The sequence below is a fragment of the Centruroides sculpturatus genome, unplaced genomic scaffold (assembly GCF_000671375.1).
Source record: "Centruroides sculpturatus isolate CEXI.00-Female unplaced genomic scaffold, Cexi_2.0 scaffold1419, whole genome shotgun sequence".
NCBI lineage: Eukaryota > Metazoa > Arthropoda > Arachnida > Scorpiones > Buthidae > Centruroides > Centruroides sculpturatus.
In genome coordinates, this window is record NW_019385703.1 from 1 (window position 1) to 27820 (window position 27820).

At 31.7% G+C, this 27820-nt stretch overlaps 1 protein-coding gene across 1 annotated transcript in view; it reads right to left on the minus strand.

Annotated features, from left to right (window-relative positions):
* Window positions 1–1538: 1538 nt before the first annotated feature.
* LOC111641353 (dnaJ homolog subfamily C member 1-like) overlaps window positions 1539–27820 on the minus strand; it is a 39668-nt gene continuing 13386 nt past the window's right edge. The window contains exons 2-5 of the mRNA XM_023387488.1: window positions 26926–26972; window positions 23967–24138; window positions 14631–14746; window positions 1539–1999 (exon numbers count right to left, since the gene is read on the minus strand). Coding sequence (XP_023243256.1) covers window positions 1831–1999; window positions 14631–14746; window positions 23967–24138; window positions 26926–26972 — 504 coding nt within the window. The 3' untranslated portion in view covers window positions 1539–1830. The remainder of the gene's footprint in view (window positions 2000–14630; window positions 14747–23966; window positions 24139–26925; window positions 26973–27820) is intronic.

Below are 27820 nucleotides of genomic sequence, written 5' to 3' on the forward strand. Positions count from 1 at the left end.
CACTCATTCGACCATGAAAGGGAGCCAGTATTTAAACGAGGCTTAATTTTCTAATTTTTAACGATACAATAGCGATGATTATTATTTTAAAAAAATTTTTGTTAGGCTTAACATCGATGAAAATTCAACGCAAAGTAGGTTAATAGCAATATACTAATATACTAATTACATGGGATATAATAATATACTACACTAATAATGGATTTTTTCATACTTTTCGGTTTTCCGACTTTTCAATTATCCGACCAACTCCAGTCCCCAATTGGATCGGATAATCGAGGCTCTACTGTATTTTTTTTATTAGAGTTCTTTTTATCAAATTAATTAAATCGTTCTAATCTTCTATTGGACCGATTTGACTTCTGTAAAATTTTTTAAAATACTATTGGATGTTTTTATGGCATCAGCAGGTTTATTTGTTTTTTTATTCAGTAGAATTTTTTATACATATTTTTTTTTTGTTCCCCCATATTTTAATAGCATAAAAATTGGAGATTTTGTGTTTATTTGAATACAGTAGAGCATCGTCTATCCGAATCAATTGGGGACTGGGGTTGTTCGGATAAATTATTTTTCGGATAACCGATTATGTACGAAAAAATATCCCATGTTGAAATTTTTCTCGTTGCGTATCCCTTCGCATTGAATTTTCGTCGATGTTAAGCCTAACGTAAACTTTTTAAAATAATAATCGTGGCTATTGTATCGTTAAAAATTATTTCTTTATTTTTTACAATCAAAATAAATAATTTGAAAAATATAAAAACAAAAAAATTATACTTTAGAAGTTAATCTAGTATCAAAAACGTTTGAATCAGCACCACACCCAGTCCTCAGAAAAACACCACACAAAAGTGCCAGTGCTGTCAGCTAAAACACACACATCAACAAAAAAAATATTGGAGTAGCCCAAGATATAGCCAAAGATTGCAGGGCCACAGCATTAGCGAAAATTTAAATCTGCCTACTGGAATTCTTTCGGATAACCGACTTTCGGATAAACGACGCTCTACTGTATATGTGGTAAACTAGTTCCCTTCCTGCCTTAAACAGTTACCCTTAACCTGAGGCGTACATGTGAATGCCCCGAGAAAGCAGTCATCAGCTGTTCTCAAGATAAACTGGTTTGTAAACAATGTAGACTGCACATATGAATTTTCGGGCGCTGTCAAATAAAGAATAACAATCCCTGCAGCTATATTTATCAAATAAAAGCATTTTTCTTGTTATTTTAAATTTTTTTATATAGTGTTTCTATAAAAACACTTTTTGGAGGGTATTTATTTCACGGCAATTTTTTTTGGCTGTCAGATTCACTTTTAAGTGTAAATAATTATTTAATACAAAAAATCAATAGATTAAAAATTTTCCGAGAGGAAATTAATTAGGCCTCGGACTAAAGGTGTTAATATATTGCTGATGATTATGAAAGTGGTGTAAATCATCTTTCATTTGGAGATATTTTGAATTTGCAAAAATTAAATATATATTATCATCATAAAAAAGATAACACTAATTTATTGCTTACTACACTTTCATACAGTTCTTGGAAAATAGATTTTTTTATGTTATTGTAAAGTTTTACAAATAGTTTGTGAAATAAATTCAATATTTTCCCATTTTTGACATACCACTTTCACAATCACTGGCATCTATAGGTTTGGGTCGTGCCGGCTCATCCGAACGTCTACCGCCCCACAAAAACAGGTAATTCGCCCTCATCCAAAAGAATTTATTCACTTTTAAATTCTGTTAATGCATATTTTTAACTTATAAATGATTAAACTTAATTATTCTTACAGAAAATTTGTTTTTTCGATATTTCTACCTCTATAAATTCGAGAAAAATTTACTTTCGGTATCGTCTTCGCTATCATCCGCTTGAAACTCCTTGGGTTTGTCTAACCAGATCTCTCGCCATTGTTGATAAAATAAGGGTGCACTCTTGATCAAATAAAAGAAAAATGACACTAGCCTTATCGGAAGAAGATCCTGATATCTAAATCAAAATTAATTCACAAAAACAACTTTAAGAATGCAATTTAAAAAAAAAAAACTTCGGTAGACGCTCGATTACTCGGGAGCGAATGGGAAAAACAATTTCGAATAAATGGATTTCTGCTTCAGTTTGCAGCAGTGGCTCGAGAGCGGGATTCAGTTTTGAGTACTCTATTCTATTCTTCTCCCACCGGGTTCATATGGAGATCACAGTCTTAGTTTGCCTTTTCTCCGAAGGGCATTTTGAGTACTCGTCACCTAGTCTCATATAAATATTAGTGAGGTTGAGACCGAAGTTTTAAACGCTAAAACGTGTACATTGGACGTTCAGCGCCGCTTTCCTGTAAGCCTAGAAGTTTGATAATGGTATTTGGATAGTCAGTGGAGTCATGCTCAACATTCCAAACATTATTGTCAAACTTCTAGGCTTACAGAAAAGCGGCGCTGAACGTCCGATGTACACGTTTTCGCGTTTAAAACTTCGGCCTCAACCTCGCTATTATCATGAAACGTCTCTGCCTGCCAGACTTTTTCAAAGATGACCTGTCTATATCCATGTCAGTACTTTTCTATCTGGTCGTTCCATTCTGTGCCTAGTGAACCCGATAATGGCCTGTTTTAGCAAGCCCCAAAAACACTTCGCTGACCGTTGACATACTTAGTTTGCATTCATTTATTCGTTGCACCGCAGATTGATGCTTAGCGTAGCCATCCCTTCATACGTAGGACTCTAGGTAAACCCTAGTTTGTTTGTTAAGTTATGGCAACAGAACACTTGGGCGATCTGCCTGGGGGATGTTTTCTGGGAGGTCTTTTTAAGGGAAACTGGTCCTTATTTAGGCTTTACAGACGTGGAGAAAACCCGAAAAACTTCATGTGACCAACCCATCTGAGCGAGGCGCGAACCCACGACCGAACTCCCAGTGTTCAGTGTACGAAGACCGCTAGGCCAATGGTGGGCCGGTAATCCCTAGACATTTATCTATGTTTACAGCTGCCACACTCTATCCATGTAAAACGTATAAAAATATTCATATAGTGAGACATCACTATATGAAAATATTTACATACCCAACCGTATTTTAACAAATACCCGATGGCATCCTGGGTAATCGAATGTCTACCTTATTAAACGTACATTATAAACTCAATATTCTATTTATTAGATTAGCAGAAATATATCGATTTTGTCTAGTGTATTATGATTTCTAAAATTATTTCTGAAATTAAAATCTATATGTGAGAGAAAGAAGACAGCTGCAGTCAGTGGCAAGATGATTAGCTCACTTGATTTTTTAAAAGTTTATGTTTTTTACAGTCATTTCATTTACATGACGAATAATATACATAATTACAGTAATACTTCGACTTACGCTACCCCGACTTACGCGAACCCGGAGTTACGCGATTTTCAAATCTCGTCGATTCGTCTTTTGTTTGAACGCCACGCAACTCTTGATTACTCACTCCCTCCACACTATTGTTCAGCTTACATGTTCGGATGTGTCGCGCGGAATCGACACATAGTTACAATTTATTTTGTGTTATTTATTTCTGTGTTTGTTATATCTACAGAGACTTGAGAAACTCTATGTAGTGATTTCTTGTAACCGCGAGCGAATCAAAAGACGATGTAAGATTAACGAGAACATTTATGGGCTTACATACATCCGACTTGGATTTTACACAAATTGCGAAATTATACCCCGACTTACGCGGTTATCGCTCGGTCCCACCTATCGCGTAAGTTCGGGGTATTACTGTAACGCAAAATTTACAAGAATATAACATTTTCAAACTTCTAATGTAAAGATATTTATTTTTCTTAAAAAAATAAAAAAATAGCATGCCAAAAAACAGATAAGCTCATACTATAAATCAAAATAAAAAATTACTGTTTAAAATTTTGTGAGTTTTTTGCACATATTAATTCAAAGATTCAATTTGGTATTGAATCAAATAATATTTTAATATACTCTTAGATATTTCTGTCCAGGCATTGATAATTGCCATCTGCAGTTCTTGTATTGTTGTAAATTGCCTTGTATTGTTATAAGCATTTGGAGAGAGCAATCTCCACAGATTTTCTATAGGATTTAAATCGGGATAATGCAAGAGTCTGAAAACCTTTAATTTTCTTTTTATTGAACCATTTTATGCACTGTAAGCTAGAACTTTTAGATAAAAAAAAAAATAATAATAATAATAAATCTCTCCCATGGTCACCACCTGGTCATGGTGGGAGAGCCGAGTAATTTTACTGATCCATAGGGCAATGCAGGCTGGAGCACAAGCTCCTGGTAGGGATACCCATGCCAGTAAGGTCTGTGGGGAGAAATGAAGCTAAGAGTGACCACAGCCACATTCTGAGGAGTTATTCATCATGGTAGTAACCAGATCAAAGTGTGATACCAGCTCGGACGTTGCCCGGGTTAACAAGGTCCGTGTTCGTGGGTTACACAGAGGCTCACGTTCGAAAAATAGGCCACAGTTTTCCTTGGTTACTGGTGGCGAAAGCAGCATTGACAAAACATGGCTTGGCTACTGCAATGCCCTCAACAGATGTGAGGAATCAACCTAGCCTTGGTGTTTCTGTGGCAATGCATCCACAGACCACAAAGGCTGGAAAACCACGCCAACGGATGAAATGGACATCAGAAATGAACGAGTTTATCATCCGCACTTACTACACCATCACAAGACTCGAAACAAACATGACAGCATACAGACAACAACTACACCACATATTCACACAACAATATCCTCACCTCACTGTCACCGAACAAAGGGTTGTTGATCAAAAACGAACAATTATACACAACAACCTTATCCCACAAACAACACTTGAACTTATCAAACAACAGGTTGCTGATCAAATACATCAACAGACAGAAACATTTAACATTAATGAAGATCACGTAACCTGTCAGGATAATCCAGCAACAAGCACTGATTACAGCACACACACAACAAGTACCACTAATGATACTGCAGGCACTTCCCCATCCATCACTGATAACGTAGACATAGAATTAGTTAATACGCTCTCACTTATATTTCAGGAAACACTCATTAAATATACTGGTACAGATCCCACACAAAGACCACGAATACCAAAAATCAACACGTCAAAGGCAGTAGGAAAAACACTAGATTATGTAAACACTCACTTACTACCAAACTACATTCATTCAATTTCTACACTTACAGACATTCATACATTAGTTTATGCTGGGGCAGTCACAGTAGTAACACACCATGGACTGAAAATACACTCACAGACAGACACACACAAAACACAATTCTATCATAAGCCTGCCTGGCAGAGAAGAATAGAAACACAAATAAATGACATTAGACAGCAATTAGGCAGGCTGACACAATACACTAAAAACAACATAACACCCAAATTAAAGAAACAACTCAAAAACATTTTCAAGAAAATCAAAACACACACAAAACATGAACATCACAACACACACATTACAGAATACATCGATACACTAAAACAAAAACTCGCAGCCAAAGCACGTAGACTCAAACGATACAAAACATGTACACTACGAAAACAACAAAATAAATTATTCACAAACAATGAAAAACTTTTCTACAGACAAATCAGTACCAAAACAAACACTGATACACAGCACAGTGGCACACCAACAGAAGAAGAACTCACAACTTATTGGTCTTCTCTTTGGTCCAATGCTGTTACACACAATGCTGATGCAGGCTGGATCAAGGAGGAGAACAGAAACTTGCATAACATACCAACTATGCCCTGTGCTGAAATAAACATACACGACATTCGCTACGCTGTTAACAGAACACACAACTGGAAGACACCTGGTGTAGACAACATTCACAATTTCTGGTACAAAAAGTTTACATCACTGCACCAGGAACTAGCTAAACATCTAACACACATCATCATCAATCCACAAGACATGCCAAAATTTCTTACTCGGGGCATTACCTACATGAAACCTAAAAACAACAAAACCACAGACCCCACACAATACAGACCAATTACATGTCTTCCAACACTCTACAAATTATTGACATCCTGTATCACAAACAAAATATACAAACATGTTGAAGAACACGACATTCTTACAGAACAACAAAAAGGTTGCCGTAGAAATCACAGGGGATGCAAAGAACAGTTACTCATAGATTCAGTCATTTTACGACAAGCACACAAACAACACAGAAACATACACATGACATATATAGACTACAGAAAAGCATTCGACAGTGTTACACACAGTTGGCTGCTACATATTCTACACATGTACAAAATACATCCATCACTCATTGCATTCTTCGAAAACACTATGCAGCACTGGAGAACAACACTACATCTCAGGGTTAGTAACACTCCATACAAACAAACCAAATATTCATTAGGTGAGGAATTTTTCAAGGAGATTCCTTGAGTCCTCTCTGGTTCTGCCTAGACCTGAACCCATTATCCAACAATTAAACAACACGCAATATGGCTACAATATCAGACATGAGAAAAACAACACAGTTTTTGCTGTCACATCTCATGTACATGGACGACATAAAACTTTATGCATCTACACAGAAACAACTTCATCACCTCCTACAAATCACACATTCATACACCAAGGACATACAACTGGAGTTTGGTCTAGATAAATGTAAAACACTTCACATAGAAAAAGGAATCCTGAAGAAATAAGATTTTGCACTTGGAAATGGAGACGTTATTGAATCCATGGAAGAGGGTGAGTTCTACAAGGTAAACTAACAGAACATACACAAATACAGCAAAGATTAATTAAAGAATACCAAAGTAGGTTAAATGATATCCTCAGAACACAGTTAAATGCAAAACACACAGTTAAAGCAATAAACACATATGTCATCCCAGTACTCACATACTCTTTTGGAGTTATACATTGGACTCAAACAGATCTTGAGCAACTCCAAACGAAAACAAGAACACTTACTAAGCATAAACAACATCATCCTAAATCTGCCACAGAAAGATTAACCCTTCCACGTAAAGATAGCAGATGTGGCCTGATTGACATTATAAACCTTCACTACAAACAAATACAATCATTGCGAGAGTTTTTCTACAAAAAACAAGAAACATCACAGTTACATAAAGCAGTAACTCTAACAGACTCAAATAACACACCATTAAACTTACACTCACATCATACGGAGACAACACAACATATAAAAAGCATAGACACCATCAAGCAATCGTGGGCTCAAAAGGCACTCCATGGCAGGCATCCCTATGACCTGGCCCAGGATTTTGTTGACAAAACTGTGTCAAACAGCTGGTTAGATTGGGGATGCCTCTTTGGGGAGACGGAAGGATTCATGATTGCCATACAGGATCAGGTCATAAATACTAAAAACTACAGAAAACACATACTCAAAGATACAACACTCACAAATGACACATGCAGAAAATGTCACATCATGCCAGAAACTATACAACACATCACTTCTGGGTGCAAGCTCTTGGCACAGACAGATTATTTACACAGACATAATCAAGTAGCAAATATAATACACCAAGAACTTGCAAAGAAACACAACTTGGCAGACATTCACGAGCCATACTACAAGTATACAAGTAAGAGCCATAGTACAAGTATATAAGTACTTGTACTTATACTACAAGTATAAGTACAAGTATATACAAGTAGTTCCACAGACAGTATTGGAAAACAACACACACGAAATGTACTACGACAGAGCCATAATCACAGATAAAACAATTTATCACAACAGACCAGACATTACACTCATTGACAAACACAATAAAATCACATACATTATAGACATAGCCATTCCAAACACCCACAATGTACAAAACACATGCACTAAAAAAATTAGCAAGTACACAGAACTCGCCCAGGAAGTAAGGCATCTGTGGAGGATGGATAGGGTGCTTATTGTACCTGTTGTTCTCTCCTGTACAGGTGTGATACAACACACACTACACAAAAGCCTGGAAACATTACAATTGAATAGAAATACATACATAACACTACAAAAGGCCACTATATTGAATACATGTCACATTGTTAGGAAATTCCTGAATACAGATACACACACTGACACACTTATTTAATTTTAGTTTTGTTTTGGTTGCTATGCCTTGACTCTGGTCCGGCATAGTACACAGCCACCGGTGTCAACCGAGTATAACCCACTAAACCCGACATATAATAATAATAATAATAATAATTGTTTTTATTGTACTAAATGCAACCTTGTTACAGGGGAGAGATTAATTAATATAGTGTTTTGTTTTGTAATTTATACACAATTTTGCATATTCTCTAGATTATTACAGTATATATTAATTAAAATAATTTTTTAACAAATAATTCAATTTACATTTATTAATTTGGATTCAATCAATTTTTCTTAACCCTTTATTGCCTGACGGGACTTTCTAGTCCCACTATCGAGGCTTGATCCCAATATACCTCGACCTCTTGCTGTTTGGCAAATGCTGTGAGCACTGTGGCACCTATGTTCTTACTCACAGAGTATTTATGTTCCTTTAATCTTTGTTTTAACTGACGCATAGTAGCACCCACATAAACAAGGTCTGAGTTGAACTGCTGATCCTTTATAGGTATAGAATAAACCCCTGGTAAATTATTTCGCTTTTCCTTTCTCTTATCATTTCTTAACCTTCTGTAGATCGTCGGATTACACCGATACACCATTTGTAAATTATTACTGTTCGCCACTCTCCTAATCATTTTCTTTAAAAAAGGAAAATAATTAAGAACTACTCTTCGTTCCTGGGTCATTTTTTTGGGATGCTGCTGATTCTGATTATGAAACTTCATAATAAGCTCATCCACCTCCCTCCTCCGATAACCTTGTTGCACTGCTGACCTTTTGGATAATCATTTAACATAAACATTTTTATTATTTCTTCTTCTTTCTCTTGAGAAAGAAGAAGAAATAATAAAAATGTTTATGTTAAATGATTATCCAAAAAGTCTACTGAATAAATGGATAAAAAAATTGGAAAAAGATAAACAATTAAGATTAATAGATAAAGAGAAAAGTTTTGTTAAAATGAGGTATATCCCTAAGATATTTGAAAGAATTAAGAAAATATTAAACAGTAGAATCAATCTAATACCAGAAAAAGTAAATACAACAAAAAACCATTTATGTTATAGAAATAAAGGAAATTATGATATATTAGAAGAAAAAGGAGTTGTGTATTCATTTAATTGTAGTTGTAAATCAGAAAAAATATATATAGGAGAAACAAAAAAAAACTAAAAATAAGAATAAATGAACACATCCGAGCAATCAAGAGAAATTATGCAAATTCAGTAGTAGTAGAGCATTGTAAAGGTTGTGAAATAGTATAGAATTCAGTAAAAATAAAGAAAAAAGAAAAGAATAATTACAAAAGACAACTTTATGAACATATTAATATAATTAGACAAAATAATAGAATAAATAGTAATACTGGTAGAGAAATGCACCAATCATGGCAAAGATTCATAGTAAAAGGAATGTGTCTAAAAAATAAAAAGAACAATCGAAAGAAGTGGAAACAAGGTGTTAGTCAAATGGAGTGAGAACAAATGTAAGTTGTAACAATAGTAAACAAATGTAAAAAAACTGAGATAATGTTAATATAATTTGTTTAATACAGATTTAAGATCACAGTAATACTATTTTTGTTGGTCAAATTTGAATATCCAGTTGAGTTAAAAATAAAAGAAAACCTGAAAACTGTAAGAATTTTATTAAATACTTTTGTCAGTAAATTTTAAATGTAATTTTAAATATGTATTTTATTGTTTATAGAATATACAAAAATACCTGCTGAGGAGGGACAAATGTGTCCAAAATGCAAAATTATGTATGTGTCCAGGTATATTAAATAAAATAAAAAATTGTTTTCTGTAAAACTTTGTAGTATTATCTGTAAAGCCAGTATAATAAGTCCTGATAATAGAAGATACGAAATAATAGACGAAAATTTATATTTTAGTAAGAAAAAGGACATTGAGGCATTTTAATTAATTAGACTTGGCTATGAATTTGAAAATGTAAATCAAAGTCAAATATTTATGTTGCATCTTGATGAATCAAATGCTATTTCATCACAGGCTCAGCTTATTTGTTACATGAGATGCCATGGAAGGAAATATAAGAGAAGAGTTAGCATTTTGTAAAATGATCCAAACAACAACTTCAAGCAAAGATATTTGCTTACTTAACAAATTTGTCTATGCCGAAGGTTTGACTTGGATTATGTACTGATGGCATTGCAGCCATGGCAGGGAAACTAGTGGCCTTGTAACTCGAGTGAAAGCTGTAGCTCTGACAATAAAATTATCTGAATGTGGGACTGACAGAGTTAGAAATAAACACCAATTGTTTTGTGCAATTCAAAACAAGCTCAAATTTCACATCGATGTTTACAGTTTATGAAAATATGGAAAATATTTTAATTTACATTATTATAACTTTATTCAGAAGAAATAAATTCCTGGTTGTACACTGTGTACAGATATTACCCATTTTGTTTGTGTAAAGTGCTGTAGGTAGGTATTTATATTTTTACTAGTGCAATTGTATTTTTGCTTCATATTTTCAATCAAACTTTACTGGTATCATTTAATTTGTAACAAAAAAAATAAATATCGAATACAGAGCAATAAACACTTAAGCATAATTTGGGGGGATGGCAAAATTGCATGTGAGCCCAGATGGGGAGGCATATTGTAGAAAAGTTTGGGAACCACTGGACTAGAGAATGCATTAATTTGAGATTCTTATGCTATCTATGACATGAAAGCATGCACTAACAATTAAAACTTCTCCCATTTAACAATAATCATTAATAACAACAAAGATAAGAAAAAGAAATGCTTTGTGTAAATTTAAAAATTTTATTGTTTAAGGTCGGTTTTCTCTTTCAATCATCTGTCTGTTAAATATGAAAATTTTTATAAAATCTTTCAGTCTATGACTGTTAAATGTGGTTATTGTTGACAAAAACATTCTGACTGATAAAATTAATATAATGCCTTACATTTTAAAAATAGTTATATATTCAAATTCAAGTAGTTAACAGACACAGATTTTCAAAATGTATTTTATTTGAAGATGCTGCCTTTCTACCAGACAAAAGTAAGCATCTTGAGAAAACAAAAGAACTAATAAATAAATAAATTCGTAAATTTTTTCGCCTGATGGTTCTTTTCATTTTTAATATTTGAAGACAAAATTCACCCAAGTCGGAATCACCATTTATTAACTTTGCATTCCAGACAATACATTTTCAGCAACCGACCTTCCTTTCTAGACTACTAGCCACCAAAAAGCTAAAAAGGCCTTTTAAAAACACAAAAATTTTCAATTAAAAATACAAAAATTTTTGTGTTCTTAAAAGGACTTTTTAGCGACTAGTAGCCTAGAAAGGAAGGTCAGTCGCCGAAAATGTATTGTCTGGAATGCAAAGTTAATAACTGGTGATTCCGAATTGGGCGAATTTTGTCTTCAAATATTAAAAATAAATAAATAATATTATTGATTATTATTTTGAACATTCATATAAAATGTTATAAAACCTGATACATATTTAAAAAGGAATTTAAATAAACAAAAATTACCTTGGTTTTGGAAGTTGATTGATGTGTTCGGCTATTAGTGATTCTTCGCCCAATCCTTGCTTGTTCCTTCGTGATTTTTTTTCCTTCTTCCGGAATCTTGATATTAGAACTTCTTCCTATTTTAATAATGTTAAACGGTTTAAAAACAATAACAACAAGCAATTTAAACAGAACATATGGAAGTTTTGTTTAACACACAGAGCAGTTAACTTTAAAGGGCATGGGCTTAAAACTATACTTGTTAGTATTGTAAAAAAGTAATGATTTATTTTTTTTTGTCTTCTTTATCTTCTAAAAACTGCTGCTCCTTAGGTATGTAAAAATTAAGTTGAGCTTATAACCAATTTAAATCAAAATTAAGTTGCCTTATATTTTAAAAATATTTTCATAATAAAAAATGATATATGGCCATCCACAGACTGTTGAGAGCTCACAGTGGATCTTCATAAAGAAAGCAATATTTGTCAGAATCTCATAATTCACGTGTGTAGTAGCCATGATATTTCATTTTAAAATCTGATGCCCTCTAATATAATTTACAATATTTTATTGTAGATTTAATATAATTTACTATTATTGCTTTTTTGACAATTATGCAGTTTCTTTTTAATCTTTGGCTCTTTCTGTCCTGTAGGCATTAAGAGGATCTTTTTTTCATGTCCATTGAGCATTTGGCCTGGCCCAAATAGAGGGTGACTGGATGGTGATAGATGGGGTCTGATATCTTCATGATGGACTGTCAAGATTTGATCCCAGGTCCTCCAGAGTGGTAAGCCAATGCCTTAACTGGCTTTGCCATCTGATGATTGATAATTATGTATCATTAAGAACAACAATTTGCACAAACTAGTAATTTTAAACAAACAATAAACTGCCAGTATTTGAAAATCTAGTTCAGTTTTATTTCAATACTAGAGGTTTTTTCCCCATTTCAGTAGTCCAACCCCAATGTTTTGTATTACAATTTATACAAATTTTTTTATATAAATAACATTAGTTTTATATCATCATCAGGATGCCCATCATGCTTTGGTATGCAAGAGAGATGCATCCCTTTTAGCACAATTAAGTGGGGGATTCTGAAAAAGTCCAGGAAAATGTTCCATTCTGTCAAAAATTCATAAAATACCAATTGAAAAAAAATGTTTATTATGTTTTACACTGTGTACATATAATGTGTAGGTTAGAGCATCAATTATCCAAATGCCGATCAACCGAAACATTGGTTAACCGAAAGCGTTCCAGTCGGATTGTATCGTGCTGAATCAAACGTTTTTGATACTAGATTAACTTCTAAAGTATAATTTTTTTTGTTTTTATATTTTTCAATATATTTATTTTGCTTGTACAAAATAAAGAAATGATTTTTAAAGATACAAAAGTCGACTTGGCTATGAATTTGAAAATGTAAATCAAAGTCAAATATTTATGTTGCATCTTGATGAATCAAATGCTATTTCATCACAGGCTCAGCTTATTTGTTACATGAGATGCCATGGAAGGAAATATAAGAGAAGAGTTAGCATTTTGTAAAATGATCCAAACAACAACTTCAAGCAAAGATATTTGCTTACTTAACAAATTTGTCTATGCCGAAGGTTTGACTTGGATTATGTACTGATGGCATTGCAGCCATGGCAGGGAAACTAGTGGCCTTGTAACTCGAGTGAAAGCTGTAGCTCTGACAATAAAATTATCTGAATGTGGGACTGACAGAGTTAGAAATAAACACCAATTGTTTTGTGCAATTCAAAACAAGCTCAAATTTCACATCGATGTTTACAGTTTATGAAAATATGGAAAATATTTTAATTTACATTATTATAACTTTATTCAGAAGAAATAAATTCCTGGTTGTACACTGTGTACAGATATTACCCATTTTGTTTGTGTAAAGTGCTGTAGGTAGGTATTTATATTTTTACTAGTGCAATTGTATTTTTGCTTCATATTTTCAATCAAACTTTACTGGTATCATTTAATTTGTAACAAAAAAAATAAATATCGAATACAGAGCAATAAACACTTAAGCATAATTTGGGGGGATGGCAAAATTGCATGTGAGCCCAGATGGGGAGGCATATTGTAGAAAAGTTTGGGAACCACTGGACTAGAGAATGCATTAATTTGAGATTCTTATGCTATCTATGACATGAAAGCATGCACTAACAATTAAAACTTCTCCCATTTAACAATAATCATTAATAACAACAAAGATAAGAAAAAGAAATGCTTTGTGTAAATTTAAAAATTTTATTGTTTAAGGTTGGTTTTCTCTTTCAATCATCTGTCTGTTAAATATGAAAATTTTTATAAAATCTTTCAGTCTATGACTGTTAAATGTGGTTATTGTTGACAAAAACATTCTGACTGATAAAATTAATATAATGCCTTACATTTTAAAAATAGTTATATATTCAAATTCAAGTAGTTAACAGACACAGATTTTCAAAATGTATTTTATTTGAAGATGCTGCCTTTCTACCAGACAAAAGTAAGCATCTTGAGAAAACAAAAGAACTAATAAATAAATAAATTCGTAAATTTTTTCGCCTGATGGTTCTTTTCATTTTTAATATTTGAAGACAAAATTCACCCAAGTCGGAATCACCATTTATTAACTTTGCATTCCAGACAATACATTTTCAGCAACCGACCTTCCTTTCTAGACTACTAGCCACCAAAAAGCTAAAAAGGCCTTTTAAAAACACAAAAATTTTCAATTAAAAATACAAAAATTTTTGTGTTCTTAAAAGGACTTTTTAGCGACTAGTAGCCTAGAAAGGAAGGTCAGTCGCCGAAAATGTATTGTCTGGAATGCAAAGTTAATAACTGGTGATTCCGAATTGGGCGAATTTTGTCTTCAAATATTAAAAATAAATAAATAATATTATTGATTATTATTTTGAACATTCATATAAAATGTTATAAAACCTGATACATATTTAAAAAGGAATTTAAATAAACAAAAATTACCTTGGTTTTGGAAGTTGATTGATGTGTTCGGCTATTAGTGATTCTTCGCCCAATCCTTGCTTGTTCCTTCGTGATTTTTTTTCCTTCTTCCGGAATCTTGATATTAGAACTTCTTCCTATTTTAATAATGTTAAACGGTTTAAAAACAATAACAACAAGCAATTTAAACAGAACATATGGAAGTTTTGTTTAACACACAGAGCAGTTAACTTTAAAGGGCATGGGCTTAAAACTATACTTGTTAGTATTGTAAAAAAGTAATGATTTATTTTTTTTTGTCTTCTTTATCTTCTAAAAACTGCTGCTCCTTAGGTATGTAAAAATTAAGTTGAGCTTATAACCAATTTAAATCAAAATTAAGTTGCCTTATATTTTAAAAATATTTTCATAATAAAAAATGATATATGGCCATCCACAGACTGTTGAGAGCTCACAGTGGATCTTCATAAAGAAAGCAATATTTGTCAGAATCTCATAATTCACGTGTGTAGTAGCCATGATATTTCATTTTAAAATCTGATGCCCTCTAATATAATTTACAATATTTTATTGTAGATTTAATATAATTTACTATTATTGCTTTTTTGACAATTATGCAGTTTCTTTTTAATCTTTGGCTCTTTCTGTCCTGTAGGCATTAAGAGGATCTTTTTTTCATGTCCATCGAGCATTTGGCCTGGCCCAAATAGAGGGTGACTGGATGGTGATAGATGGGGTCTGATATCTTCATGATGGACTGTCAAGATTTGATCCCAGGTCCTCCAGAGTGGTAAGCCAATGCCTTAACTGGCTTTGCCATCTGATGATTGATAATTATGTATCATTAAGAACAACAATTTGCACAAACTAGTAATTTTAAACAAACAATAAACTGCCAGTATTTGAAAATCTAGTTCAGTTTTATTTCAATACTAGAGGTTTTTTCCCCATTTCAGTAGTCCAACCCCAATGTTTTGTATTACAATTTATACAAATTTTTTTATATAAATAACATTAGTTTTATATCATCATCAGGATGCCCATCATGCTTTGGTATGCAAGAGAGATGCATCCCTTTTAGCACAATTAAGTGGGGGATTCTGAAAAAGTCCAGGAAAATGTTCCATTCTGTCAAAAATTCATAAAATACCAATTGAAAAAAAATGTTTATTATGTTTTACACTGTGTACATATAATGTGTAGGTTAGAGCATCAATTATCCAAATGCCGATCAACCGAAACATTGGTTAACCGAAAGCGTTCCAGTCGGATTGTATCGTGCTGAATCAAACGTTTTTGATACTAGATTAACTTCTAAAGTATAATTTTTTTTGTTTTTATATTTTTCAATATATTTATTTTGCTTGTACAAAATAAAGAAATGATTTTTAAAGATACAATAGCCANGGTAATCTGACACACCTTTGGTCCCATACCTGTCGGATTATCAAGGGACAACTGTATACACAAAGGTATATTTTATTATCTGCATTCTTTCCTTTTATTTTAAGGTCATGTCAATGAAAGTAGCAAATACTATGTCTATATTCAAAAATATGTTCACATTTTGAAGCAACAAATACTTTCTTGCTCCATCATAACTAAGGCAAAGTTTATAGAGTCCCATGCAATTCTAGCTTCCACAGGTTTTACTGTATTTATAAATAAAATAAATCTATTAAATTATTTTCAATATTATTCTTACTTTTCTGAACATTTCCACGGCACCTTCATCTTTGTTTTTATCCGGATGATATTGTAGAGAAAGACGCCTGTATGCTTTACGAATGTCATTACTAGAAGCAGACTGCATTAGAAACAATTTAAACAAAATTAATTCAGTTGTAATGATATAATCCAAATCAAAATTATACTATAAATTGATAACAAAATACAATTTATCATAAAAATATTTTTAATGTATAAATTAGTTTATTTGTAATTTAGTTAGATTTATCTAAATAATTTATTGCCATTCCTTCAAGATCAGAAAGAAAAACTTTTGAGTTCTAAAGATATAAAATCTATTTCTAGTCCGTCTGTGGAAAGAATCGACTTAAGAACATCACATGTGACGTTGATTTAGTTAAACCAATCAATATATTTCCTATTGATGTCAGCACTTTTTGCTTAATACATCAGACAATAAGTGAATTTTAATTTATTTTCTCTCACTAGATGGCAGATGAATTCCCTGTTAATTGTGCTGATTTTTTATAGTGTACATTAACTATAAAGAATCAGGCATTTAACAACTATTATAATATGTTCTATTTTTATTTATAACTAGCTTACCCATCGCGCATTGCTGCGATCTCAGAAGAAATGGAATTCAAGCAAACTCGTTATGATAAAATTAAATTTACATTTCATCATTTTTATTGAAACTTATTATTATTATTCATTTTCATCGGGAAAACATTTCAAAGTGTCGTTTCAATTTTATTTATTTATTGGAGTGCTTTGTGGATACACGATATTTTTTGTTTTTCCGTCTGGTGCGTACACGAANCACTTTATAAGAATTTCGTGTTGTAGGAATCCTTAAATACATGAGCCAATCACAGCCCGGCACATGTGCAATTTACGGACTATGGCTGTTTGAAAGGTTTTCTTCCATAAAATTAATCAATTCTAGACTAATTTGACTCAACATTTCCAAATATAATTTTATAATATAAAGTATAATTTTTGGGAATAATCTGTATAAACTATACTATAAACAAAAAATTGTAGGATTACTTACCGAGTGAGCACTGTTCAACCACGCCATTGCTTAAGCTTGTTTTCGTCATGAAGCAGCGCACCAAACGGCGGGCGCGTTTTCTGATAAGTTATTTTTCTGCGAAAAATTCATTGAACTTTGGAGACATCATTAATAGAAATATAATTTTTATGGCCATTAAATAATAAATGTTTTTTTCACAAGAAATGTATAAAATTACAGTACTGTATTAGACTTACAGTATCTAATTTAGGCCTATATATTGTACAGACGATAGTATACTCAACTTACCCACCTAAACTCTCTGTAGCATGTAAGTAGTTGTTCAGCTGCTCATCCATTATTGGTCCAGATTTGCCCAATCCTGTTGCAACATGAGTCAGCGATGACATTTTACTGCATTTTATGAGTCTCTTTTAGCATCTTTATATGAATACGGTTGCAATTTTTTCACCGCGATATACGAATTCGCATTATATGAACCCGCGTTATAGGGGGTCTACTGTATTAATATACTATTATTGGGATATATTAATATACTATATTAATAATGTATTTTTTCGTACATAATTGGTTATCCGAAAAACTGATTTCCCGAACAACCCCAGTCCCCAATTGATTCGGATAATTGATGCTCTACTGTATTTATTTATTAACCAGATAAAACCCAAATTTTAGTTTTGTTCTTACTTCATCCATCCATTTTTGGGTAATGTTAGCTTTATCCACTTGTAACTTGAGTTTGATAAAGATCTCCAAGATACTTGTGCAATGGGTAAATACTCTTTGTATTAACAACCTGAATGCCAAAAGTTTTATGCAGAATGGGTCAACTGAATTGTATGGAATGAAAATGAGTTGATATGTGGATTTTTGGTAACTATTGGTATAAATTCCACCATCCTTGCATGTGATGGACATGTCTAAAAAGTGGATCACTGTATTACTCTCTTGCTCCAACTTTAGTAAAAGACAATAAAGATAGTTGTTGTGCTTACATAGAAAAAGATGCAGATCTGGTTTCTTGCACCACAATATGAATATATCATTGACACACTGAGTGTAAATCAAAATAAGATGGAATTCTGACAGTATTTCCTTTTCTAAATGGTGGATGACAAGCTCACACAAGATTCCTGAGGTGAAACCGTCCATGTTCTTTATATGTAGATCGCATTTTCAAATAAGAAAAATAAGTAACAGCACACAAGAAGAGCAAGTTCCAAAATATATTGGTGATACTTATGGGCAGCTTCCACATTGGTGAGAAGGAAATCCCTAACAGTATAATAACAAGACAGTAATTCAATGGAAAGATAGAGAGCCTGAAAGTCCATCACAGTTGTGTACCCCTTGTCAACCAATAAAATGTCATTAAGACAGTGCAACAATTGTAATGTGTTGCTAATGGTAAAGGGATGATGTAAGGCTTTACAGTTGTAAAATTTAACTAGCTATTTCCCCATCAAAAACATTGATGAGAAAAGATTTCTCAATTACCAGACATATTTGTGTTTCGGACTTAAGTGTTTTTGTGAAGGCAAATATATGGGAAACTTTAGGCACATGGATGATTGAATTCTGCAAATAGAATACCTACTAATGGGCTGATAATGCTCCTTTTTACCCTTTCTTGTAAATAATCTAAGAAGTTGTTAGGCTTGGAAAGATAGAAAGCCTGAAAGTCCATCACAGCAACTTCTTGGATTCTTTACAAGTTGATATTCGGTGCTCATGATATACTCTAGCATTCTTTGGTTGTATATGGAGTATTTGACCAACATAAAATTCTTGTATTTTCAGCCCTCACGACAATGATGTTGTTTCCACATAACCAACAGTTATATTCACATAGAAAACTCCAAATATACTGTGCCTTAGAATCCCTTCCTTTGCTATATACTGTCCATATTACCAGCAGAAGAAATCCTTCTGTGAGTTCTCTAAGCTAGAGATCACTTCAATATCAGGTATAAAAACTATGGGAGAAAATGAGGTTAGGAGGCATAAAGTGGACTGAACTGAACTGTAACACCTTCATAAAGCATTGTGAAGGAGCAATGTTATCCCATACAATGACAAGTGAAGTATTATGCCATTGTCTTCTTATATTCTGCTTGCAAAAAATCCAACTGAGTTCTTTTCATATATTTTATTTTTAATGAATGATCACTAATTCCTTAAATATATAATGGTTTGGTTTATTTTTATATGGCAATGCAACACTTGGGCAATCTGCTGGGGTGTCTCCTGGAAGGACTTTCTAAGGGAGACTGATCCCTATTTAGGTATTACAAATGTGAAGAAAATCTGGAAAATTTCACATGGCCAGCTTGTTGACAAAGTGTGAACCCACAACCAACTATCAGTGTTTAGTGGTTTTATCCACTTGGCCACTGATGGGTTACTATTCCTTAAACTAAAAGTACTTCTTTGTTTTATTAACATATACCAATTTTTAAATATACTTATAAATACTTAACTGTAATTTTGAAAATATAGGTTGACAAATTTATACATTAGTAAAAAAATACATAAAATGACTAAAATGTCTTCACTTTCGCCATGTCCAATCACCAGGAATAACAGTCTTCCACTGCAGAAATGACCTTTCTTTAGAAGCTATGCCTGTGCAAAAACATGCAAAACAGTCTGAAAGTTCTCCAGTGACAAGCCCAAAACAATTTAACAATTAAAAATACAATATTTCTTTTGAAAGGTTGACTCTGCAGTGGAAGACTGTTGTTCCTGGTGATTGGACATGGCAAAAGTGAAGACATTTTAGTCTTTTAATGTATTTTTTTTACTTAACTGTAATGTTGCACAAATTGCAACATAAAAAATTTAATACAGACTATCTATCAGTATATATCCAGTATATTTATGGTCTGTGTCATGAGGCTCCTAGTATTATACTAAAAATGTTTGGAACTCAGAACTGTGGAAGAAAAGATAAGAAATGGTCAAAACTGGTAGGGACATATTGCGTGGTCAAAATTTTTGTATGAATCTGAATTGTTAAGTGTGATATATAGTGTACTGTACATGTATGCACACTATTGGAAACCCTGATTACATTAATTAAATAATTGAAAATAATATTTTAAAAATTAAATAAGCAATCTCAAGACAAAAGAAAATGGTGTAATTAATAATAATACAGACAAAATCAACAAGATACTCAATGTTAAAATAAATGAATTCTTAAAATTAAGCATAAGGCATTTTTCCTTGATAAAAAGTAAGGAACTGGAGAATGCAATCTACAGAAATTTAATAAATATAAGCAGATTGTGCTTAAATTAATTGACATTTGATTACAATCTCATTTTATGACATGTCAAAAATTGAATTTTGAGACATTGTAAAGTCTCAAAATTACTTTTTACTTTTGTGATTTCAGTATTTGGCCTCCCTTCAACTATACTATTTCATTTCTCTGTAAGAAGCCTGCTTCTACTAAAAAACATTTCATGTTAGTTAGATACCATGATACACAAGGTTTCCAAAATAAATAAAAATGTTTTTATCTGAAAATAAACAGAGTAAATGAACATCCATCCACAACAAGTCATATCCATGTTCTAGTACTTTCTTGGACAGTTCTGTGATAGATCTGTTGTGTTGAATATCATTCTAATGTTCTGAAATTCTATTCAAAAGCATTCCAGTGTTGCCCCAATGTATGAAAAAGTAACAGGCCTGAAGCTTGTCTCAAAGGAATTTGATAAATCACTGGCTTCTCAAAAGTGTAAGAGTCCCTGTCATTAGATATTAATCTCCTTAGGATGGACTGTGGTTTGATGGAAAGATAGTAGCCACATTTACTAAACAAGTGGATGAGATGTAAGCATGACGAATTTATACATAGTTCTGTACATAGAGCATCAACGTGACATGCCCTATGTACAGACAGAACTGTGCATAAATTTGTCATGCTTACTAAGCATAGTGGACATTAAAAATAAGGTTCTACAGACTCTAGCTCCAATGTATTTATATTTGCCCTCTTTATAGCCAACAATATTCTAATTGCAATGTTAAGTAACTTTATTTCTCTGTCTATTAGATGCTGGATGGAGGGAAGTAAGTACACACCACATATTAAGGCTCCAATACCATGCTTACATACTGAAGTGATTGAGGTGTAGGAAATGATTATAGGAAGATGATCAAACTTATAATAAACCTCAAAGGTAAGTTCTCCCAAATTTATTGTAATCTACCAAATTTTTTGGAAACAAGGTTCAGGTATTGCTGCTTTTTCATACATTGGGGAAACATCTGGAATGTTTTTCAGTAGAATTTTAGAACATCAGGATGATATCCAACACAATAGATCTACTAAAAATTTTCCAGGAGAGTAATAGAACACAGATGTGACTTGTTGTGATTAGATATTAATTTCCTCCATTTGTGATCAGATTAAAACATTTTATTTATTTCGGAGATCTTGTATATCTCTGTCAATGATAATCAGTCAATGCAATCAGCCAATACTCAATCTGCCAATTCTATGAGTCTCATGTTAGTGAACGTAGCTTTATTATATTAAATAATTAGGAGCATCCATATATTATTAAAAGAAAAGGTGTAATGATATATTCAGATATTCAGCCTTTGATAATGCATATTTCTTCATAAAGCTGAATTACTTAATGTTCCTTTAACAGTGAATGGTAAAATCTAAAAAAAAAAAAAAAAAAAAAAAGGTACTAACATTTTTGACCCAGTTGATAGGCCATCCTCAGCTATGGATAATCAAAAGGAGTGCTCTATCTTTCAACTGTCCATGCCTGAGAAGTCAACTGAGTCAAAAATGTCAGCATGCTTATTTTTTAAAATTCTACCATTAAATAATCAAATATCATTACTACACCCAATATGTTTAAAGCTAGACACCAACCAAAGCTGAATATTATCGGGCTAGAAATGGCTATAACAGAAGAGAAGATTGAACCGAAAGTCCAGGTAGGGTAATACATCTGCACAGTAAGCAGGAGTTGTGGGTTTGAGTCCCACTTTGGGCCAATTCTTTTCTTCGAGTAATTCTAAAATTATTTAAATTATTTAATTAAATTATAATTATTAAATTTATCAAGAGATGGTACCTAATGCCTAACTCTAATGCCAAATTGTCTTTTAAATTATTAGTATTATAGCCATTTCTAGCCCAATAATATTTGGTTTTGGTTGGTGTCTAGCTTTCTACCATTAAAGGTGAATTAAATAATTCAGCTTAAGTTATCAGAGTGAATAGTACATTATCTTTCTTTACAAATTATCTAATGGTAATTTTAGGTTCCATAAGATCCTATAAAAGCATAATCTTGTAAGATTTCTTTTATATAAAAAGATCTCACAAAATGCTCTTCTATATAATTTAAAAAGATCTTGTATAATCTCACAATATCTGAGATTATACAAGATCTGAAATCCTTCTAAATTATTACTAATGTGTAATTAATTATATTGTTCAAATAAAAATACAAATACTCTGAATTCACTTAATTGACAATTTGTTGAGAAATGAAAGTATTGTTTTGTCATATCCACTGAATTGTTTATGAGAAACTATTGAAAATATACATTAGAACACTTTTGTATTAAATAATGAGTGTAATAATATGAAAATTATTTGACAAAAATGCTTTTTTGAAGTGAAAAAAATAAGCATAAAAGATGAATACTCAAGCATTTTCAGGTTTATACGACCTATCTTCAGGTGTCTGACTAGAGAATAAACCATAGTAAAAATTCAAAGTTATCTTCAGTGTAACTGATTTGGCTTTACCTTTTAATCCAAGAAAAGCATTTGATCAAATTATACAAGTAAGTAACTCTCATGATAGTCATCAAAAAATGTTAGGTCAATTTCTAGCAAAATAATTGGTTAAGAGAAGGGTTTTCCAATGGGGTCAGTATTGACTCCTACAGATGGATGAGCAAATTATATACATATTGCACATGCATATACGGTACAATATAATATTTTAATATTGTTTAATTGTTTAGTAAATACAAATCATTTAAAAATTCTTGAAAACATTTTCACTATCATTTTCAAAACTTTCCAAGTATAAAAAATATATTAAAAAATTATATAAATAGAGGTCAATGAAAAAATTTTTTCCTGAAAGGAATCAATACACAAAAAAGGCTGGAAACCTCTAGTTAAGAGGATCTGATGAAACATTCTCTTCAATATCAATGGAGATTTACTACACTATTTTTATCATTTTCATTATTTTAAACAGCTTTGTTGTTTAAAATAATGATAAGATAAGATATAAGATATAAATTTCATTTTGACATCATTATTTCATTCAATATTTTCATTATTTCTGACTACATTTAATATAATTGTCTGTAATTTGCCTAAAAATCGTGGTTTCTTTTGACTTGAAGAAAGATTTTTAAATTTGAGAGAAATTTAGATTAGAAGACATAATTTAAAGCTTAGAAATGAAATTAATTTGTAATTACAGAGGAATTAAATTAAAATGTGTGATTTAACATGAGGATTTAATTGTTAAAAGCAAGTGCTTTTCATTTATGCAAGATTTATCAATTACACAATTATATCATAAAAAAATGAAATTTCATTAATTTAAAAAAAACAACAAAATTACCAATTCATATTTTTTCTCCCAATATATTGACCATGCTAATAAATACTGTCCTAATGTAATCAATGTAAACAGAAAAAATGACAGCTCCCACAAACTCATCTTTCTGACCCTTCTGTAGTAATAAACAGGTTGACGCCAATCTGGAAGACCATTCTGTAATATGAGATCATATCTACAAAAGAAAAATTAAATTTTTAATTAAAAAAAACAGTGCTATTTTTTATAATATCGAATTACAGTGAAGTATTATAAATCTACAACTAAACTGAAGCTAATTTTTAAGTCTGTAGCTCAACATTTCCTAATGTTTTTACTCAGCACTCTCTCTAGCATACCTTAATATCATGAAATACACTCATGACTTGCTATCCAAAGCATATCATATCTCATTAGATAAGAAATATTTCATATTACAAAGTTAATATTACATACCTTATGATTCCAAATACATCTAAAATACAGAATTATTTGCAGACTAGAATTAAGCTATTAACTCTTTAAACACAAGATTGGTCAAAATTGCCTTAATCCATTTGAGATGAATTCAACTAAAGAAAAAATTGTTTGATTGGTTTTGCTATATAATTCTCCTTGTAGCTTGAGAGGTAAGTAGAAAGAAGAAATTTTCAGAGCTTAAAAAGTTACATAGTTATATTATAGAATTTTCCTAAATAATTCCAGGCTTTAGGTTTAGCTAATAAAACAGGCCATAATTTATTGTATATCATTATTCCATTCTTCCAGAATTCCTCCATTTTCTTGTATTCCCAAGGCATGCTAACCCTAGGAAATACAAAAAAATAACTTTTCTAATCAAACATTATAGCTTGGTTCTTATTGGATTATTATGAGGCTGTTGAGCTTGACTCAGGGTAGGAAAAGTCACCATCCTGTGTTAAGTTTAATAATTAGAAATAATTGACAAAAACAATTTTCACTTCACATGGGGATTGTTACACAGGAGAAAAATCATACTTAACTGACATAAAAAACATGTATTTATTAAAAATTGTAAGTACTTTCGATGACATACAGACAAATCAGAGTTTACACAATTCTGTTGTAAAGCCATTATCAGGAATAACATTAATGTACATTGGAGCCATATCTGGAATGTTGCAAATTAAGGTAGCAGCACATTAAGAGGATATTGCCAATAATAAACTCACAACTGAGCTTTCAAAAAGAGTAGTGGGCATGGCTATGTGTCCCTTTGAACTAATACTAGATTACTGAGGCAGTAATCTAGTATTATTGATAAAAGAATGTTATTCTTATGGGAAAATCTTAATATTGCATCATTTTCACCCTGCAATACCCCTACCATTGATATTCTGCATTTATGGATAGAATTATTTAAACAATTCACATTGTAGATGCTTTAAAGATCTTTATACTAGAAATTTATATTGTCATTGATAATTCCATGTGCATCTTATTTTATTAGACTGTTCAAATTTTATTGAATATTTGATATTCTAATCTGATGCCTTTATTTAATTTTAAAAAAGAAACATTGCAAGTTTAAAATTTGTGTTCAATTTTTGCCGATGTCAAATGCTGTTTGTCTTCAAAAGTACTCACAATTTTTAACAAATACTTGTTTTAATGTCAGTTAAGTGTGATTTTTCTCATGTATAACAATCTCAGCATGAAGTGAAAATTATTTTTGTCCATTATCTGCATAAAAAACTGCTAAAAAGCACTTCTTTATGTTGCTGAACATCAGACTATTGTGGCTAAAATTAGAAATAACCAAATTTAATTTAGAATATTCAAGAAAAAAAGGATCAGCCCAGAGTGGGACTTGAATCTGATCTTTACTTCCAGAAATTTTAAATTAAATATGTTTATTTCTAATTATTAAATTTAACACAAGATGGTGGCTTAACCAAATATATCTAGTCCAAATTGCTTAACATCTAAGTAATTAATTAGCTTTATAGTAACTAATAAGGATCAGGCTGTAACATTTGATTAGTAATATTTATTGGGTTGATTATTCATCTGAAGATAATTTTGTTGTTATCCTTCCATAAATCAAATTCTAAAAAATCCTCTCCTAATCTAACTGAAATCCATGTATATGTTTTAAGAAACTAATGAGATGACTTCTAATTTATCAATTGAAGATATATAGAGAGAAAGATAGATCATCATCAATTATCCAAATGAGTTGAAGTGCTAGAGCTCTCAGACAATGCAATACATGGTCCAGAAATGTCCTAATATGGCATTATCCTGGTAATCTGGCCAAAATCTGTTGAATAACTAGAGCTACCATTGATCAGTTATCCAATTGGATATTGTTTGCATGATCTCCATCCTCATGTTTGCATATTACTTTCCATATGATTGAATTAAAATTAAATGATTTCATTTTCAATTTATAATTAATTTAAAATGGAGAATAACTGATAGAGACTAAAATAGCAAACATCTGTGCTGTTAAAATCATATCTAATTGAACAGTACGGATATGTTCACTGTACTGTGTATACTGATATCACAATACTGTGTACTGTACATTCCATTGTTTTTTCATCTATGCACCTTTTTATATTACATATTGTGGTATAACTTAAAGGTAACTATGAACCAAAAATATTTAAAAATAAGCAAAATTAGATTAATTAAATAAATAAAAATAACTGAAAATGTTAGTTTGAATAATCCTTTGCCAAATTAATTAGGTATTTGTTGTAATTAATTAAATATATAATTGCAATATTATCATACTGCTAGGAGCAATCCACAATTGAAATCAACCAAGGCTCAATGATCAGATCAGGATGTCATTCCCTATCCCTTATCCAAACTGGTAATCGTGGTTTAGACTCACCCATAACAAACAAATTTGAGACATTAAGACTGTACAGCTCTTGCATAGACATTAAAAAGATAACATTATCCACTTAAATAATCTCTCTCTCTAAAAATAAATAAAATTCTTAATTACCTTTTACGTTTCTCTTCATCTTTTAAAACTTCCGAAACAGCCACTATCTGTAAAATAAATCAAAATTCATTAAACAAATAATAAATTATTAACTTGTATTGTACTACCATAAAACCTGCAAAAGTTGGGATCTCCCTAAGCAAAAAGTATGCACCATTTTCCAAATCAAGATAGACCTTGTAACTAGAACATTGTTGTTAAAGACTCCTCTTATTGACTATACTTTAACAGAAACTTTGAAAAATGTTGTTACATTTTCTGTTTTCATTCATATTTATGCTATATTTTATGCATTTGTTTTAAAACAGCAGGAAGAGTACTCTGTTTTCCCAATACATTGACATGCTAAAAAATAAAAACATGTTACCAAAAATATTGAATAGTTCTCCATTAATTATAACTAAGACAAATGCAGAGGAAAGTATCAAATTCATGCCAATAAACCACCCAAGAAAGCATCTAGAAATCTATATTTTCATTTAAAAAAATCAACAGATGAAGTACATTCATTTTCATATTTGAGAATATTAAATTAAATTAGAGATTATTAAAGAAAAAATAAAATACAGTTGTCCCTCTATAGTCCGACGTTTTTTAATCCAACATGCTCAGTAGTCCGACGCACCTCCCGTCAAGGTACCCATCCCCGTTATGTGTCTGCTTGCACAGAAGCATGTCGCGATGTGAATCTCCCCATCCAATTCTTACTCGATGACACACATTTCGTGTGTTTTATGTGAGCAGTTCTGTTCGAACAGTTGGAGTAGAGAATATTGTAAGTTACTGCTAGCAAAACAATGCGAAATATGTAATTATTTTCGGTAATCCGGACACTTTTGGTAATCTGACACACCTTTGGTCCCATACCTGTCGGATTATCAAGGGACAACTGTAT